Below are 20122 nucleotides of genomic sequence, written 5' to 3'. Positions count from 1 at the left end.
AAGACACTCACCATATGTATCCCCTTGAGTGTTTTAAATAGGATAATACAATATTGGAGGTCTCATTATGTATTATCATTTGACTATAATTAGCATTGCTCTTGCAAAATGCAAAAACATGGGTTCCCTCTAGGGTGTAACATGGCTGTGTGACCTAAGGGATATCAAGTCGAAATTTTTTATTTATGACTAAGCTAATTCCTTAGGGTAGAAAATAATTGTATTTTCTTTATTGCCACATAAAAATATGGGGTGACTTTAAAAGTTCATTTTTATAACACACACAAACAAAGTATCAATGTCATATCAAATATTTCCCAAAGTCGTAATTTCTTGTCTCGTACAAAGTTTCTTTATCCTTTGCACGACTATTTTTAGAGACATGTTTCAAGAATACCTATTATTCCCAAAAAAATGGATCAAGGTATACATGGTGTAGTTAATTATTTACATGTATATTAAAAATCAATTCTTGAAAATGAACAAATTGACCTAAAGACAAACCAAATAGCAAAACATCAATCTAACTTAGACAAAACCTGAAAATTCACTTGTCTTCCCAATCATCATTTGTGCTTTGACTTCATTATCTTTGCAGATTTTTGTCTGCATATGAGAAATTTTGTCTTCACATAAAATCGATGAGATTCAAGCTTTGCCAACATCTTGAATATATAGTTTTTCAATGGTCTTCAAAATTTGTTGTCCTTATTAGTCAGTTTGTTCCATCAAAAATAAAAATTCCTCTATGTTATGTCTGATTCTATGCAACATAAGAAGGTCAAGGTCTAACAACTTTTATCCTATGAAGAGAATAAAGTATTCAATCAAGATTTCAAGAAGAATCAACATCTTATGAAATCATTCTAATAAGAAATCCAATAACGTGATAAATATGAAAAAATCATCTTGAACAACAAGATTTCATGTTTATGAGAAAACATCACTTGAACCATGCCTTTGTCAACTTTGAAGCATACAAATATACATATCCTTTCTTTTGTCACCACCAACTTGCATTTTCATCATTTCATTTTAGTGGGTCACCCTTAGCCATTTAGTCATCATCCTAGATAGAATTATCTAGTAAAACCCTTGTAGCAATATCATACTTAGAGGATGACCACCAAGTATGATATACTTAGGGTGGTCATCCTCTAAGTATGATATTGCTACAAGGATATACTTAGAGGATGACCACCCTATTATAAGTTAATAATATTCATATAAATCTACACTAGGTGCCTATTCACTCCTTAATTATGCTAAGTCATCCTTTGGATCCTTAGGAAATTCCATCCCTATTACTTACATCCTCATCATATTTAGGTAAGTTCTTTATCATCCTTAGTCTTGTTGTGTATTAAAAAATCCTCCATACATCATAGAACTTGCATTTCATTCCATCGGGTATATAATCAAAGAAAATAAAGGATATGGGTCTTAATCTTACCACAAGTTCCTCAAGCACGACACTACATCCTAACAATGCTATTATCACCTTTGACCCCCAAAACCAAGCACATGTTGAAGAAGTGTACTAGGATGAAGTACCAACTACTAGAATTTTGGAAGCCTTGAAAAATCATCCAAGTGATGCACATATGGTCAGCACTATCATAGAAAACAATTATGACTCTATCATTGATAAATTTGCATGAGAAGGTACTTGCCTTATAAAGGGAACTTGGTCCTATAGGCCCAACACATCCTTTGTACATCACAATGGAGATATATCAACTAGTTATAGATGCCCACATAAGGTCCATCAAAATTGTTGCAACCATCCCCCAAATCATGCATCCTTCTAATACACAACCACTAGTCCATTCTAGACTACTACAAACACATTTTCTCACCCAAAGGGCTTCTTTGGGTAATCCACCATCCATGCCTTTAATGTCCCACAAAGGACCCTCATATAATCCTTTTTTTGTTATAGGAGATTTAATAGTTCCTCTCCCAACATAGGTGATTTTACCTCCATCACAATAATCTTTCTTAGAAGAACCCAACAAATAACAACCACATATCACCTCATAAATGCAGAAAGTACCTTAGTAAATGATGGGGATTCTCCATTCAAGTTCCATGGATCAACCACTTATCCTATAAACAATTACAACCACAACCCCAAAAAAATGACACACAAAAATTACTTTGAAACACACAAAAATGACAAATAAAGAGGGAGGAGGAGATCCCATTACACATATAAAAAAATTTGACATGTCTTGTCACGAGGTTGCTTATATCAAAATTGTCCTTGTGTACATCTTTCCAAATAGCTTAGGGGGAAGTACCTTAGAGTGGTTCTACAATATCCCATATGGAACCATCATTACCTTCACAAAGCTATCAAAAACATTTGTGTCGTGATACACACATTTGGTTGAAAATGATTTGTCACTTGTGGAGCTATGCCAAACTAAATAGAAGGGAGCTGAATTAATGGTAGAAAACCTTTACCACATGATTTTTGTACCACATTCCCAAGAAACATATCCCCAAGATATTCATTGACAACCTACACCCTAAGATGGTATATTACATGCACATGACTTTTTTATACACCTATAAGGACATCCAAGAAAAGGAATTCTTCATTGAGGGAGATCTCCTAGAGGATGAAACCATTAAACATTTTGGAATAAGAACAAGAATGACGCGACTAATGGAGCCACTAACACTAAACACATCTATATTATCATAGGAGGCCCTAAGATAGTTATACCAACTTATCAACAACCAACACCAACTTAGCATGATGAGATGAGAAGTGACATTAACATTATGAAGTTGGATTAGATGCAGGATATCATAAGGGAAATTGAACATCTTAGCAAGACTAATAGAGGTGAGATGACTTTAGGCTAGCATTTGGATAGGATCTTAGAGGTGATTGGGAATGCTAAATAAGTTAAGAACTTGATGAAGAAAGTCCCACCTCTTGAAGCCAAACATAGATCTATGGAGAAAACGGTGAAGGGATGCAGAAGAAGCTAGATATAATGGAGAACAGAGTTGACAGTGCTGAGAATGGGCTAAAGAATTTTGCAGATCAAAGCTACTCCATATTGAAAGCTATCATGAAGAATATCAAGAATTTGTTTGATAAGCTAGAGCAGGGAAGAAACCAAGGCACAAAGGATATGAAAGATAACGAAGGTCCTAACAAGTGTACAATGGAAATGAAAAGAAGACAAAGGTTATGGATGGAAAAGAGATTGATGAGCTAAGGACCTCTGCTATGAACATGGAGATCCTTGCTGATAAGGTTGTTGATCTCCTAAAGACCCTTTAGCTATCTTGGTGCTATCTTTTTCTGTCATTTTTCCTGTTTGATGTTTTAAGGTTTTTTCTTTAGCTTGTCTAGTTTTTGGGTGTTGAGGCATAGTTTCTCATGGGCTTTCAATGCTTATCTACTTGGTACTTTGTAAAAGGTTTCGGGTCCTTTCAAAACCTATTTTTACTTAATCAAAAGAACCAATGCCAACTTACCAACACTTACTGCTAGCTTATCAACCACCATCAACCAAAACAAATTGCATGTTTTTCCCTTAAGGACAATAAAAACAATGAGTCCAATATAATCAAAAGTGTACCTTCACCCCTCTTGGTAAATCTTTGGATGGAATATTTGACAAATTAGCCAAGGCCAACCTAAGTATGTACCCAAGGAATCAACCCTTTAATGAAAATCAACCCAAACCCATGCGGTATAAAGAAAATGAGTATTATAACTATCATCATGTTAAGAGGCACACCATTTTGAAATACATGAAGCTCAAATATTACATCCAAGATCTCATTAATAAAAAAGAAATCATTGTTGAACCTTGTATAAATTCCACCCAATATGAGCCTCCAAATATATCAAAATGTATTTCCTCAACACAACATTGTAAAAGGCTTTTCTTATCCTAATCTACCATGATAAAATCTATGAAAGAGAAAATAAGATAACCATGGTGATTGAAAAAATTGCATCATAGCCTAAATACACTACTATTTTATTTTTGGTTGCATCAATCAATTTGAACCCTTAATTTGTCAATGTAATCCAAGTCAAGGATGCAAATAGTCAATGCATAGACACTATTCATTGAGGAAGGAGATTTGTTGTTGTTCTTACTATTGCTTCCTCCCATAATGCACACCATAGCCTGTTGGAACATTTTAGGAATATTCTTATACAAATCTCCATCTTGGATCTCCTCTATACATCCCCTATCCATTAAGAGATCCTCAATGAGGCCCTATGAGAATCAAATGTCCCTAATAACATTGATCTAACACAATTCTAGGCCCTTTTTGGCCATCTATTATCATCTATCATTCAAACCTTCTCGTATGTCATCTATTGAGCTCGATCATAACCTCCCACTTTGTATTGTCGTTGTCACTAAGGACTTTACTGTCAAATGTGTCATAATAGATAATGGTTTGACCCTAAACCCCTTTTAGTTTTAAATTCATAAAAATATGGAATACATTAAATAAGATATAATGCAAGAGGTGATAATAATAAAAGCCTACTAAAATCTAGAACTTATGTTAGAGGGTACCATATCATTATCGATATAGTTGGGACTAACAATTCAATATACAGTCTACCATGTTATTGATCTTGACCTCCCTTATAATATCCTCCTTTTTCACTCTTCAATTAATTCCATGAAATTCATTCTCTTTACGTTTCATCAGTTTATTAAATTTCCACATCAAAGAACTGAAATCACCATCCACATTGATTGACAACCCTTTGCATATTTCCATGTGTTGAAAGCCCTATTTCCTAAATAATTGATATTGGAACTTTAGTTGTAATTTATTCTAAATCTCATTATAATCTAGACATAATCCTTGTATCCACCCTTTCCACCATGAAAATCAACAATAGGAGTTGTGGAGAGTACAATTCATTAGATATACTTGTAGTTGGAGCCCTCCTTTTGGATCCACACACCCAAAGGTGTTTTTCCCACAAAAATAGTCCACAACAATATGAGCCACAAAAAAAGGAAATGAGTTCCTTTATATTCTTATCCAACAATATTTTGAACAATCAAGAGATGGAACCCAATATCAAAAAATGGTTGTATAAAGATGACCCACCTAAAGATGATAAACTCCTTGATTACTTCAGAGAAAGATATCCTAAGTCACATAGATTAGACACAGAGTGATGGAATTACCAAGGATATGGAATTAGGGTCTTGGATTTGGGTTAATCCCGACAAGGGGCACTAATGTGCCTAAAGTTACCGTCTTGGATATCTAAGGTGAGGTCAAAGATATTCCTTAAGAGGATGCTATGAGATCTTATGATGATATATCCGATGATGAAACCTTTCCATGGAATTATATACATGTCCTTGCATCTAGTACAACCCTGCCAATTAGTCTATCCTAGCCAAATTCCTCCCTTTTCCTAGTCCAAATTGGCACATCATTGCCTAGGTCGACCCCTAGTTAGTCCCCAAATTCCCTAGCATGTATTTTCTAATACTGGTCCTTGGTCTTCTATCCAATGTGTGGAGACATTAATTAGGTTTTGTATATGTCAATTGATAGAAACACATATCTATAGAGATGTAAATCCACATATTGGGTCTTCGGTCAATCCTCTCCCCTCTTCATCATATCAGAGATAATAATTTATTGATACTATCTTTGTGACATCCCAATTTTGACCCAATTAAAAATGTTCATATAGCCATTGAGGTTCACATGAAGTTAGTTGACAGTTAAATTTGTTATAATCCGGGGAAATCGTAAGATGGTTAGTCATTATAATTCCATATGAAGATAACATGCTAATTAATTATTTATCAATTCATGGAATTGAAAAGGCAGTTAGCCTTTATGATCATTTATGATTAATAACTTGTTATGGTAATATGATTTAACTAAGGAGAATTTCTTTATAGGGAACACGTCTAAGAGGTGGAAGCATTGTCATAAAAGAATTGGGCACAGGAGCATCACCATCACTGGGCAAATGAGTATGAATTGTGAATCACCATGGTTGAGGACCTAGAGATTGCATAACTGGATACACACATTAGACACGCATGAGCTATTAAATAAACATTTAAAATATTAATCATTTAGCTTAATTAATGTGTACCTCAAATGGCTTTACATTGACTTTTCCACCATATCATTATAATACATATTTATGTACATACACAAATATAAATTAAAGGTGACATCATAGTATTATTTTTATAAAAGATTTTATCTATTTAATACGTACATTTAAATGCATGTACATGAAAACAAAATAAATCTTCTAAGATGAAACATGTATTTAGATATACATATTTAAAAGGTATGACCTTGGATAAACAATTACCATGTGCTATCTGTATAAGATATATTTACGTGCAAGTAAATAAATATGCTTATAATACTCTTTTGACTTATAACCTTCAAAATCTTTTCCTTATTTATTCAATTCTTTACTTGAAACCAAAATGTACACTTGGCATATTATATGAGCGTCCAAGAAGGCAAAACATTTCTTTAAGAGTTACGGCTTCTTGGAAGCCTTTGAGAAATCAAAAGCCTTTTATTATGGAAGTCGTGAGAGACCAACATGATATATAAGACCATTGAGTCTCATTCCACATATCCCTCTACAATTTTCCTTACATTTTTTCCCCTGCATATTTTTTCCCATGATTTTTCCATTTCATCTATACTTTTACTGAAATACGTGATTGGTAATCACACTAAGATTGTGTTTGGAGTTATTTTCGTAAAGGAGTTGGTTGATAGAGTCCATCCAGGACTCAAATTAATTTCTGAATTTACCAGGTTATGTGGTTGCCTCTCCATATCCAAATGATTATAATATGTTTCATTAGATACTGCTGCATTTGTAATTATAGTAGTAAGATACAGTTCTAGAATGTCATACATCATCCTTGTTATAATATCATCAGATAGTTCCTCTTTAGGAAAAAACTTCTTATGATGAGTCAAGATCAAATATCCATGTCATGATATCATATCTTTATTCTACCATTGAATGTCAAAATCAAATGTTATTTATTTTGCAAGTCTTAAGATTATATTTCTCAGGTCATAGAAATGTGATATGCTGAAAAACATGTAATATTCTTATATCAGCCGAGGACCAATAGAAAGAGCTAGTTACTCTAAGATTCAAACATCTGGGACTCACTTGGCTGTATAGCCAAGGAAAAGGGTGTTGAGGTGAGAGAGAGGAATCTACATTAGCATGAAAATAGAATCATATGTGATGTAACAATTATTTATTATTCATTTGATAGCTCATGCATGTCCAACACATTCTCTGTTGTCAAGTTGAGTGGTGTGATTAAGAACTAGGATGCTCAGTGGCTGACTAGGTGTTCCATGTCTATTCCAGGTAGGGAGGGCCTTTCTAAGAGAAAGTGTGGAGATAAGTTTGAGGTCCATGGTTGGGAGGTTGAGCCCCTAACAATGTTTCCCCTCTCCACAACATGTCAGGAAGTGCATTAGATAAAGATAAGTTGAGCATTCAAACCTTTATTGGTAACAAGTATTTTTACTTTTATGATATTTATACAAGTAGAAGATATGAGGGATATATATATATATATATATAGTTGACTTTAGTTATTTCCTTTAATGAAAGCAACCTTTCTCGTCAACGTAATTGGTAACCATTTAGATCGGTTGACCTTCCAACTGAATATGGAATATATCTATAGGATTGTTATTTTAGTCTTTCATTTATAAGAATAATGATTATGAGCATATCTTCTAATCTTATGTTATTGCCACATTTAGAAATAGGAAGAAAAGTAATGGAATAGAGGTATTTGATGCCCCAAATGATACAATGATATCTGATGTCCTAAACGATACAGTGGTATCTGACACCCCAAATGATACAGTGGTATCTGATGCCCTAAATGATCCAATGATAATATATGCCCTAATTGATACAGTGGTATGTGATGCCCTAAATGATCCAATTGTAATGGATGCCCTATTTAACACAATGGTATGTGATTCCCTAAATGATCTAATGATAATAGATGCCCTAATTGATACAATGGTATGTAATGCCCTAAATGATCTAATGATAATAGATGCCCTAATTGATATAGTGGTATTTGATGGCAATCGTCATTTGGTTTTGAGTGGTATTTATAGACTAACCTGGGTGTTTGTAGAAGCATCCCTAGTTTACTTTTGGTTTGAATTCCATGGTATGTAGATTTTAATTTCCATAATAAATTCATTGATGGTGTTTTCAATTTTGGTTATGAAATTTTGTTTAATTGATTATAACTGATAATCTCTTTTACATGAACATAACTGATATAAGTGTCTTCCTATGAATATGAAGTAATAATTGTTTATCTTTGATATGATAGTGGTTAGTTAAGACCCAGGAAAAGTGGTTGTTACAATCTCCAAATCACTATCTTTGATCCCCTAACCGACATCCCCATAAATGGCATTTGGCCAATTGACATCTTTGCCCCCAACACGATCAAACTCCATAAACTATCATTTGAAAGCATTAAATATAGAATTTAAAAACATCAAATGAAAATTGCAAGGCTAGTTTTTGAGACTCACGAGCGGTCCCATGTCGGCTGACCTCTAAAATGTCCTTACAAACTCGTCCAAATGGTTGCTTTCTCTCTCATTCATCATATTTCTATCATCTGCACTAAATCTTATATTGATCATGATGAAAAATGACACTTCCTAGGGCCCTACATACCTATTTATGGGTCCATCTAGGGGCCCATGTTTTCTCCTAGTTCTCTTTCTCTCTCTTGTTCTCTCTTATCACCCTAATGGTCACACAACTTTTCCTCTTTCCTCCCTTTCCTCTTTGATTCCTTCTTGTTTTCCTTTTTTGAGAAAATTTTACAAAAAATCCCCTTTGTGTTATTTTATCAAGGGGGCCCAACCTCCCCTATTGTTGCTTCAACGTGGCTCTTAGGCACCTAATTTCTTTTGGGGCATCTTATTTTCATTCTTTGACATGACACCACTTGCAACGTTGCATCAAAGAGGGGCAAAAAATAGACATCTTAAATTATTCTTATTAATTTAATTTATTATTAGTAATCCATGTATCATTATGATTAATCTTAATTAATTAATTTTCTCAATTGTATTCCTCTACCCATTTAATTAAATAAATAAGTTCTTCTCCTAAGATATTAAAATTTTGTTTAAATAAATCCCCCTCTACTGTGTTAAATTTATTTAATACATTCCCTCAATAAAATCCCCCTTTCAATAAAATTATATTTATTTAAATCCTCCATATTCTAATATTCTTCTTAACTTGATTAAATTAAATCTAATTTAATTTAATCCTAAACCTAACCTAGAAGCTTAACCTACACCCATCACTTCACTTGTCAAACCTACCCTTTTACTAATCACTCCACTAACCTCACTTAGAAAGCAATTCCATAATTTATTAGCACTAATAAGTTCCCAAGAAAGCCACCCAACTTCCTCGAATTCTCCAACTCCCTCCCTACATCTCTGGCCCCCACTCCTTTCTTTAATGTTGCTAACACATGTAAGCAACCTTGGGACCTTCAAATCTTAATTTCACTTTGTTGTCTTTTACATGGCCATCTCCTCTAGCCCATATGTCTCCTATGTGGATGCCACATAGGTGCTACCTCATCCAAGCCTCCAATCCTCATCCAAAAATCTACAAATATAGCCCTTGCCAAGAACAAAATAAATCAATTAGTATTGGATTATTATCATGCAAGTTTAACTTTGGAATTTTATAAGAATTTTAGTGTTCTTTATAGATAATCTTGTTCTTGTTTCACATCTTAGATCATATTATCATGTTGGTTAAATATGAATCTTTCTTAGCTTCTCATATGTATGTTTCTCATTGTTCATAAGCTTGAATATTCATCATAATCATTGTGGGAAGCTTAAGACTAGTTCCTCATACTAGTTCTTGAGTTCTTCCATCATCTGTTAGCTTGCATTTTGCATTTTCAATTATCATTAAATAAGAAATCACTTGGGGATTGCTCCTAAAACATGTTTGGAGTGTGTAGCCCCTATCCCTTGTGAATGGGACATCCTCCTTAAATCCCACAAGAGACTACCCTACTTGCAACTCCTCACATCCTTTATCAACAATAATCTTTTGTTATTGCAAGGTTGAGATTTTTTAACACTTCATTCTATGTAAGACCTCATGCGCTTCCTTGATTTGATCCAACTTAAATGGATTTTGTAATCCAATTATAAATGATAAAACTTGGAGTGTGTGGCTATAGATCCCCCGTGAGAGGGCCATCCTCCTTGGACCCTACTAGGGGACTACCCCACTTGCAAACCCTTACACTTAATTATCAATAATAGATTCTTGTAATTAAAAGTTCAAAATTTCTTAACACTTCATTCTATGAAAGACCTTGTGTATTTCATTGATTTGATCCCTCTCACATAGATTTTGTAATCCAATTCTAAATGATAAATATTGGATCAATTTTTTCGTTACTTTTATTTCACCAAGAAGGAAAACAATTTTATTAAAATTAACAATTTAACCAATATCATCCAAATCATGTTGATGGATTTTGCATCAACCAATGTATATTTCTTTAATTTCTTTAATGTATATTGGATCAAGAATAATTTAACTAGGACCACCTAAAGCATGTTGAAGGATTTTGCATAGAGAAAAATCCCTATAGCTTATGCCAAATGGAAAAAATCACAGGTATTTTTTCGTCTTCCTAAATTTTGTGGAGGACATTAATAAAATGAGTAAACTATTAATGGTATAATTCCAAATAAGAATTACATGATTTTCATTTTTCCCTTGTCAATTATTAGGCATTCAAATGCCTCGCTCGGAAGCTTCTTGTTTCCTCTGGATACTCCCACATGCCTCTGTACCTACGCAATCAAGCCAAGAAAGGCTATGTTTATGACGCCACTTATTAAAGAACAGAAAAAGGCGTCAATGATATCATGTACGATCACATCCGATAAAATGACACTTGCGTCTGTGACAATCGTTTCATCAGGCGGCTATGGCCGTCAGATTCGAGGATTGACAGAATATCCAGGTTTGCCGTTATGTGACGGCTGCTCAGTTCTTGCTTAGGCGGGGATTATTATAAGTGGTGGCGGTAAAAATAAGAACACTTATTCAACACTTAAATACATAAATTATATGCTTGCACACCATCGCGCTTGAGACGCCTTTGAAGTTCAGACATTGCTCTGATTTCATTCCAAAAGAGGAAGAGATGGCAGATGAGCAAAAGATGGAGAGACCCCAGCCGACAGTTATCTTTGGTTCAAATCAATATAAATCTTGTTTTCATTCTGCAGTGGCGATGATTTTATGGTTGGGAGCGATACATTTCAATGTAGTACTTGTTCTTCTTTCACTTGTGTTTCTCCCCAGTTCATGGACATTCCTGTAAGTTTTTGTTTTCATTTTATCCCAATACGTTACAACTTCTCCTCGATTTGATTTCGAAGTTTATTTGAAATATGTTTCACATTTTAATTTTATCTCTTTTAGTTTAATTTCAGTAGAAGCAATTGTAATTGCTTCTATTTGTTTCGAAATTTGTAGTTTAGCATATTCTCTCAGAATCTTGACATGGAAGTTGGCTCCTTTTTTCCCATTTGTTCTTGATGTATTTTTTCCGATTGATACGGAAGTTGGTTCTCCCTTTCTTTGTGCTCTCTATTTTCTTCTGTCTTTTCAAGAGTTTTGGTGTGATGATTGTTTGGATTCTACGCTGATATTTTTGAATTTTTTTCAGTGTTCTCGGGTTACTTATAATACTGATGATTATTCCAGTGAACCAGAGTAGCAAATGGGGGAATAGATTAGCCAGGTAACATCTCTGACCGATCGGCACTGTGAAATCTGAGAATTTTTTGGGATTGTATTTAATTTGCTTGCTTTTGTGTAATTTGGATCTTCGTCAAAGCCTTATTGGTGAAGAGGAACAATTGATTAGATTTGGTTTATTGGCTCACATCACGCCGTATGACTTCTGGAATTCCTCTTGTTTATGTCTTCTTGTTCTGTCATTAATTACAGAATTATATCTAAAACCAACTTTAATGCTGGATTGTATTTTTTAAGTATTCTTCTCAACATTGTGACACGGGAGTTTCTTCTAACATTGTGCCACGGGAGTTTCTGAGTGGCCTGGTAGTGTTAAATTCCCTTCTTGGAATCTTGCTCTCCTAATGAAAAAGAGAAAGAAATTATGAATAAGGTGCCATTTGTTGTAGCGATTTTAAGATTTTTTATTGTTACTCTTCTTGAGTCAATGAATATTGAAGATGCTTAATGTAGATATCATGTCTAAACTTGAATTTAGATGTCATTTACATCTAAACTTTTAACATTTGAATTTCTAATTATGTTTATATATAATCTTTATATCACTGTCCACCACTTTCACCGAAAAATGGATCTCCCAGATTGCGGTCTTGGTTCCCAAAATTCTGTTGAACACATGATTTAATTCATTCTAATATCTTTATTATTTTAATTTTAAGAGTGTAATATTGCCATCTCAATAGCAAAATCTCCACGTGGAAAAACCTTTTATTTTCTATGCAAGCCTAGAGATATAAGGCGGAAGCTTGTAAAGATTATGGACTGCTCTCCTACAGTGATAGCATTGGCCCCTTCTCCAGCCTGATAACACGGGTCTTGATTATGATTTGATGTTAAGACTCGAGAAGATAATCACATGACCCTGCTTAAAGCAGAAGGGGAGGCTTTTGAATTTCTTCAATCTTGTGTGTCAAGAAATAAATTGAAGGTCATAGCCAATGGTAGTTTCAGAATGTCTGTTTGCAAACATATGGTATTATGTGAAACTCCCACAGTACAGTCAAATAAGTTTTAACAGCCACTATTACTCATAGACAACAAATCCTACCGCAACCATCTCTCCTTGTAAAATTTTAAGGCATCAAGGAAAGCTCAGAGTCCTCTTACTTGGATATTAAATAAAATTCTGAAAATTTCTCTGTTGTATTCTTGTGCAGTTTGCATGCCAACCCTTACCATTGCATGGTTTAGAAACTTTGATGCAGTCTGATGAACTAAATATGCTAGGGAGTTGGTATTATGATTCCACTTACCCTCAAATTGGCTTCAATACAGTCAATGCCAGTGGATGTGAAGTTATGTGCTCTCCATAGATGGATAATGCCTAATGAAATGGCATTTCAGAATGTAACTTTTTATTTTGTTATCGGAACTGCTCTCATTCTTGGAGTTCTGTTTGAGATTTATTCCACAGGCAACTTTAGTATGATTCTAAAGATTCTCACCTTCTGAGAATTGGATGCCGGTTTGAGGAATATAAAGAGCTGATCGGCTAGCTATTATTCCAACTAAGTATGCTCATTCAGTGCAAAAATATCTCAAAATTAAACTGTAAATAAGTGGAAAAATAAACTTGTCACAGAGGGAAATTCCAAAGTTCATGTGTTTTGGTGCCATTTTTGTTTGTTTGTTACTCTAATACAACTAGTTGCTTTGTTGCATGTTGGCTGACTGCCAAGTTGGCTCAATTTTAATCCAAGAGAAGAGCACAAGGACCAGAAGGATTGGATTCAATACAATATGTTTGTCTGTTAATGCAATAGCATCTCTGATAGAATAAATTGTATTTCTGACTGTAATAGAATATGTAACTTACTTGCTCTCAGACTTGTATATTGCAGATCTTTAATTCAGGATTGTGTTCGTTGCTTGGAGAATCTTCTTACTTGAATAATAATGCAAACTTTTTCCTCAATAATCTGCAAGATAAACAGATTGCCAGGACTGCATATATGACTTGGATTGATATATGTTTGTTCCCATTGATGCATTACAATATTTATATATGATGAGGAGTCATGTCCCCATAGGGGCATGACTCTACATGGCCAAGGGCCACGTAGGATCATGACCCTACGGTGGCATAACTGCATCGTAACACAACTTAACAACAATGTTAATATTGGCGGCAGTAATCACGCCCAATACTCATATAACAATCAATGTTTAAATCCTGATATGAATCGGTGATCGCAGTATGATAACAAGCAAGGCCCGATCAGAATCGGTGGCAGAGATATTAATTCTACACACACATACATACATATATATATATATGTATGTATGTATGTGTATGTATATATATATGTATATATATATACACACATATACATATACACATCTACATACATATATACACACACATACATACATATATATACACATATACATACATATATGTATACATATATCTGTACATATATATATATATATATATGTACAGATATATGTATACATATATGTATGTATATGTGTATATATATGTATGTATGTGTGTGTGTGTGTGTGTGTGTATATATATGTTATCCTTTCTTTCGATAATCATAAGATCAGATTCAAATGTCCAGAATTACTTTGACTGAAGCTATACTTCAGCAAATGTGATCCTGTTAGTGATGGTCTAATGTGAGGATTTATCGGCAAAAAACATTACTCTAATTGATAATCTGGACTCCTGCTCAATAACTTTATATTACTATTCTGTTACAAGATAATTCTTTACCAAATTGTTCTTTGTTGGTCTGTTCTTGAGAATGCAATGGAAAACTCACTGTTGTTGCTGTTGGAATGATAAATTTAGCATCTTGTTTAAATTCTATCGCCAACAACCTCAGATGCCATGCTGACATCTAATATGAAATATGCACTTCTACCTTGCATGTATTATTGTTATTGTTGGTTTCATGGTGATGTTTTTTCGTCAGCACTCTTGTGAAGCTGATCTTCTCTATGTGGTTCTTAATTGTTTAATGTATGGATTAAACTGACAGATTTATATGCTACCATAGTGCTGGTTACTTTCCAGTTACTTTGATCGTGGAGGATATGAAGGCTTTTGATTCTAACCGAGCCTATGGTATGTGCCATGCTTATTCACGATGTTTATTGTGCTTCTAATTTTTTAGTGAAACTTTATCCAATTTGTCAATACCAACTTCAAAGGAAATTTTAATTACTAGCATTCAATTGATTGCTTGTTTATTACAAGAAAATTTGTAAAGGAAAATTTACCCGAATTGAATAGTAATAAATTTTTGTTTGAGGTAATGTTTCAGCTTCTATCTTTAAGCTGTATGGAGTGTTGGAAATATAGTTTACAATTTACATAATTGCCATTATTGCCATTTCAAAGTTCTTAATTTTTACATATGAATAATTTCAGTCTATATTGTGTAAAATCATTATCTTAAGAATTTTGATTGAATTGCCAGAAGCTTCTGAACAAGTTTATCCTAGTATCATTGAGATGCTGTAATTTAGAGGGGAATTATCTGCTATCTCTGGGATTTATTGTTATATATGAGCAGTAAGTTGAAATGCATAGACTTGAAAACCAACCTTCAACTTCTCTCAGGAAGGAAATCACATTCTCTCTTCATGGATGTGAAAAATTATTGTATGTTGTTGTCCAGCTCATATGCTTCTGAATGTATAGGAAGTACTCATCACATGCATACTGGCCTATAATATTATTAAAATTTGAAAAGCATTAAAAGGATGCTAGAGGAATAAGGGACCTCTAAGTTCTTGGGATAAATGATATGGGATATTCATATAATTTAATGGAGGATTATTCACCTTCTCTGGAATCTGCTATGGATTATGAATGCAGAAACCAATCTGCAACTAAAAATGTTTAGTACTTGTGGGACCTACTGAATTTGTCTCAGGCCCAGACACACATAGATCAGAGCAATTGCAAATGATCTGGACTGCTTCAGGCTCCAGAAACTCATGCAAAAACATATTTTCTGTTCGGTTCATGATGAGATTTACTATATTATTTTTGTATAAATCATATCTCAGTTATAATTTTATTTTCTACTTTTGCCTTGTTCTTGACTTTGTGAGCACTCCTGCTGTTTCTTTAAGTGCTTGCAAACGATTTCTAAGATATCTTGGCAAAGAACTAAAATGCAAATGCCTTCCTTCTTGACCTTTTGAATGCATACATATGATTTCTACATGTAGAATGTGCACCTACAGCCAGTGTACATTTTCACAAACATTTGGCATGCTTATTATGGATTTATTTAAAACTGAAAATGAATAGCTACAACAAAGGCATTTCATCTAGCAAATTAATATGCAAACGAATAACTCCTTAACAAACGCCAAGCCAAGTACAATGTGCCAAATTAAATGATGTTGATATACAACAAGAAACCTGAAAATTTAATTCTTTGCAACTGATGGAATTCTCCAGTTGCAATTGTAGCGCACTGGAAATAAAGTTTCCTAGATGTCAAGCTGAAACTAATGACAAGTGGTACCCTCAAATCAAAACATGCCTTCCCTTCTGCAAATGTCAGCCCTCAAATTATTATTACTGCCTGTAATTAATGAGTGCCATCCTACCAATGAAGCCGTGGCAGCCTTAATCTCCAAATGCAGCCTTTTTATACTGCTGCAATCTGCAATATAATTAATTTTATGACCTTGTAAAGATGTCTGAAATGAAATGGGGCTGCTAATTGTTGATCTCTCCAAACAATGATATCAATGCTGGGCTCTCAGGGAAGTCAACACCTGACACAATTAGTTGGGTGTTTCACCAATTCACTTTGCTATTAAAATGGGAAGAAATTACAAAGTTTCAAGCCTTAGACTCAAATCCTTGTCTCCAACATAACCAAACTCCAACATAACCAAATCAACAAAATATCAAATGCATTAAGAATGAATTAATCTTTGCAGTATTTATGATCTCCAAGGCAAATGGGCATATGCTCTTTTGTCGCAAAGTCTGAAGTATAATAATTTATTATATGTCCCTCCATTTGGTGCACAACAAAATAATATAACTTAATAAACAATTATGTCTCTAGCACTTACATTATTTCTCTTATGCACTTTATGATTTGACTTTAATCTTTAAATAATACTTTTTTATGATAAAGTCAAATAACATTTAATGATGTGCACTTTTAAATAATTGTTAATAAAGTATTACTTATTAATAAAATACGTTAACTCCAAAAATACTCATGATTTAGATGGACTCTCTGAATGAGGGAGTCAATCACTGCATGCTCTGTTTGTATGACTACCTTGCTAAAAATAGTGAAGACCCTTTTTTATCAACCTCAAACTTACTATAAATATTAAGTATATGAAACTAAGCCCAAACGAAGTCCAATCTGAGCCAAACGAAGCCTAAATTGGAACATACAAAATTTTGGAGAAGATGAGACCCTCTATCCACAATAATTAGCCTACGAGGGACTTGTTGATGTCAGTTTTGTACCACTACATAACATATAGTGATTGAATACTTGATATGGAATATCAAACACTCAATCCCTCTCTTGGAAAGTAAATAATCATGAAGACATGAGAAAAACTCCAATGTTCTTTACACTTGTGAATACTAACTTAGTTATATTAATGTGATTTGCTAGTTAATCACGTAGGTGGCCTTACGTTGTTCATTCAAGGATTGTCGAACTCTCGTTGTGATGATGATGATGTGTGGCCTTGTAAAGTATATGAGTGTCAAACGATGTTGATGGTGATGATGATGGGGGGTGTGTCTGCCAATGATGCTTTGATTTTCTAACTTTCTAAGAATGAACACCAACTACTCAACTACTTGCTGCTTTACCTCTACTCCTATGAATGGGAAGACTAGCAAATGGACGGGGATCGAATCTGATGAAAGCTTACTAGCGGCTCTACCTCCATAGATGCAATGATTCAAGGGAAAAACAACTAGATTACCACGCAAGGCTTCCTAACAAGACGCTAGGATGCTAGTGCCCTAGTTTATAGATCCCTATCAAATATCCACTAATATCACCATGCAACTATCCATCTATTCTTACTCTTAGTTAACAACTTTCTTGAAATGAAATCTACTTTAACAACTTCAATGAAATTTAGCTCTTAACTATTGGAAGTAGAAACCATGCAATAACACCAAGTGTTCTTAATCACCATGCAAGTCACAACAATGATAAAGAGAAGCAATTTTGGTATTATCTTAAGCAACAATTTTCTTCAACCCTTTACAAATGAGAGCAAATGGCCTTATATAAGGTTCAAAATTACAACTGACGGTAGAGATTAAGAGGCAAAATCAATGATCTAGATTGAATCCTAGAAACCCTAATCAGGGTTGCCACCCCATCGGCCAATGAGAAGACGTCACCTCATCGATGGACCAATGAAAAAAAAGAAAAAGTGGCAACCAATGAGAAGGCGCCAAAATAGTAGCCAATCAAAATCAGACACCTATCCTACCCAAAAGAAAGGAGAAATTGCCACTTGGGCTCACATCAAATGATTTTCTAATATAATTCTACTATTTTCCTTCATCTTCTTAGCCAAAGCAATGAACTTGGCTAGCTTGTTGTTGACTTCCTTCATGGGAGGGCAAGGCGTGTGCTTCATCTTGAGCTCAGCTGAATTCACCATGTTGCTTGCTGCTTGCAGTGTCTTCTCGTGATCCTTCTCATATTCTTTTGCATATCCGATAAAGGCATTGAGGGAGGCAAGGGTGCCCAAATGCTTCTTGATGGCAACCTTCCCTAACTCATCCAATCTCGATCCAAATTCTGTCTCATTGACATTCTCCTCTTTGATATCTTTAAAATCAAGTGCAACCCCAACATTGCTCATCACGGTTGAAATGGAAGTGTCAACGTTTGGGCTGTGCTGTGCAATCTCATTCCGTATCTCTTCAAGTATCCTCAATCTGATGGTCAAGGAAACAAACCAAGACTCCACCGTACTCATTCCTCCTCCATCTACCAACTTGGTTCTTTCCAAATATCTCTCCGGTAGCTCAATAAATGGCTGTAGCCTAGGAATGGCTAAGTCCTTGATTGGAAAGAAATCCTTCCACTCACCTTCAAATGTTCTGAATTTGTTTCTAATAGCCACCAATGATCTGAATGTTGAGATAAAGGAAGGCAAGAAATTTTGCCCATCTTGAATCATATCATGGATCCAATCCTTGACTTCGTGCAACTGGGCCGATATCTCTTCTATGTTGCTCCCGCTGTCTTGAGGAAGGGCTGCCTGATGCAACTGTTGGATAGGCTGGCAATCTCTCCAATACTTGTTTTTGGCCTCCAACTTTACAATCCTCTCATTTTCCTTCCTCAACCTTTCTCTAATTGAAACCATGCCTTCTTGGATCTCCTCATATTCCATGTCATCTGTGATTTTTCCCAAGTTATGCTCTACTATCTTATATTCCTGAACCACAATCTCATCCATTGCCTTGCTAACCTTTGGTATAGCAATTTGAACTTTTCGGTGACCATAATCGTCACTCTTGATTACCTTATCCACCATTTTTGCAATTTGTTTATGTTTATCGCTATCCTCTTTTTTCACTAACCCTTGAATATCTTCAACTGTTCGGATAGTCCCCACCTCGCCTCTTGGCATAAGCATTTGCCTTAACCATGGTTGTGCAGTGCATCTCCCCAAATCTGGATTTAGTTCGACTAGCAAAGCATTACCAATGGCCTCGGGCGCCTGGCTTATTTCCTTAATATCAATTGGCCTATCCTCTTCTTCACTTGTGACTATCACATCATCTACATGTTGGTTCTCCGAGAGAGGAGAGTCCTCAGTACTATTGCTGTAATTGCTTGATTCCGAATCAGAGCTCACCTCTACCGCGACCCCTTGTCCACTTGTATTATCCCCTTGGCCTTTAGCCTTAATTATGCTCTCCTTTGACGGTGTTGCATTCTATCTCTTTGCTAGAGTTTCCTGATGTTCTTTACTTTTCTCAACCTCAAAATTTCTCTTCTTGCTTTTAACTACTCTTTGCTATTGGCTACTGCCTTCACCTTTTTGCCCGATTGGCTCCGTTGGACCTTCCTCCTCCAGTTTCATCTTCTCATAAGTAAGGCATACCTTCCGACTTTGTAATTGCCTTAACTTCTCATTGTACCACAACTCGGTGTGTAAATCAACTGTCCTTGTAACTGCCTCTAAAGAAGGATCCTGATGATCATCCCAATCCACTGGACTCAACTT

General features: G+C 34.8%; 1 protein-coding gene across 1 annotated transcript in view; it reads left to right on the top strand.

Annotated features, from left to right (window-relative positions):
• Nucleotides 1-11183: 11183 nt before the first annotated feature.
• LOC149563650 (diacylglycerol O-acyltransferase 2D-like) overlaps nt 11184-20122 on the top strand; it is a 50854-nt gene continuing 41915 nt past the window's right edge. Inside the window, exons 1-3 of the mRNA XM_089826811.1 lie at nt 11184-11461; nt 11814-11888; nt 14896-14981. Coding sequence (XP_089682937.1) covers nt 11286-11461; nt 11814-11888; nt 14896-14981 — 337 coding nt within the window. The 5' untranslated portion in view covers nt 11184-11285. The remainder of the gene's footprint in view (nt 11462-11813; nt 11889-14895; nt 14982-20122) is intronic.

Source organism: Cupressus sempervirens, chromosome 4, assembly GCF_028749045.1.
Source record: "Cupressus sempervirens isolate cs-2001-9-10 chromosome 4, ASM2874904v1, whole genome shotgun sequence".
NCBI classification, from domain to species: Eukaryota; Viridiplantae; Streptophyta; class Pinopsida; order Cupressales; family Cupressaceae; genus Cupressus; species Cupressus sempervirens.
This window is presented reverse-complemented; position numbering and strand designations above follow the sequence as displayed.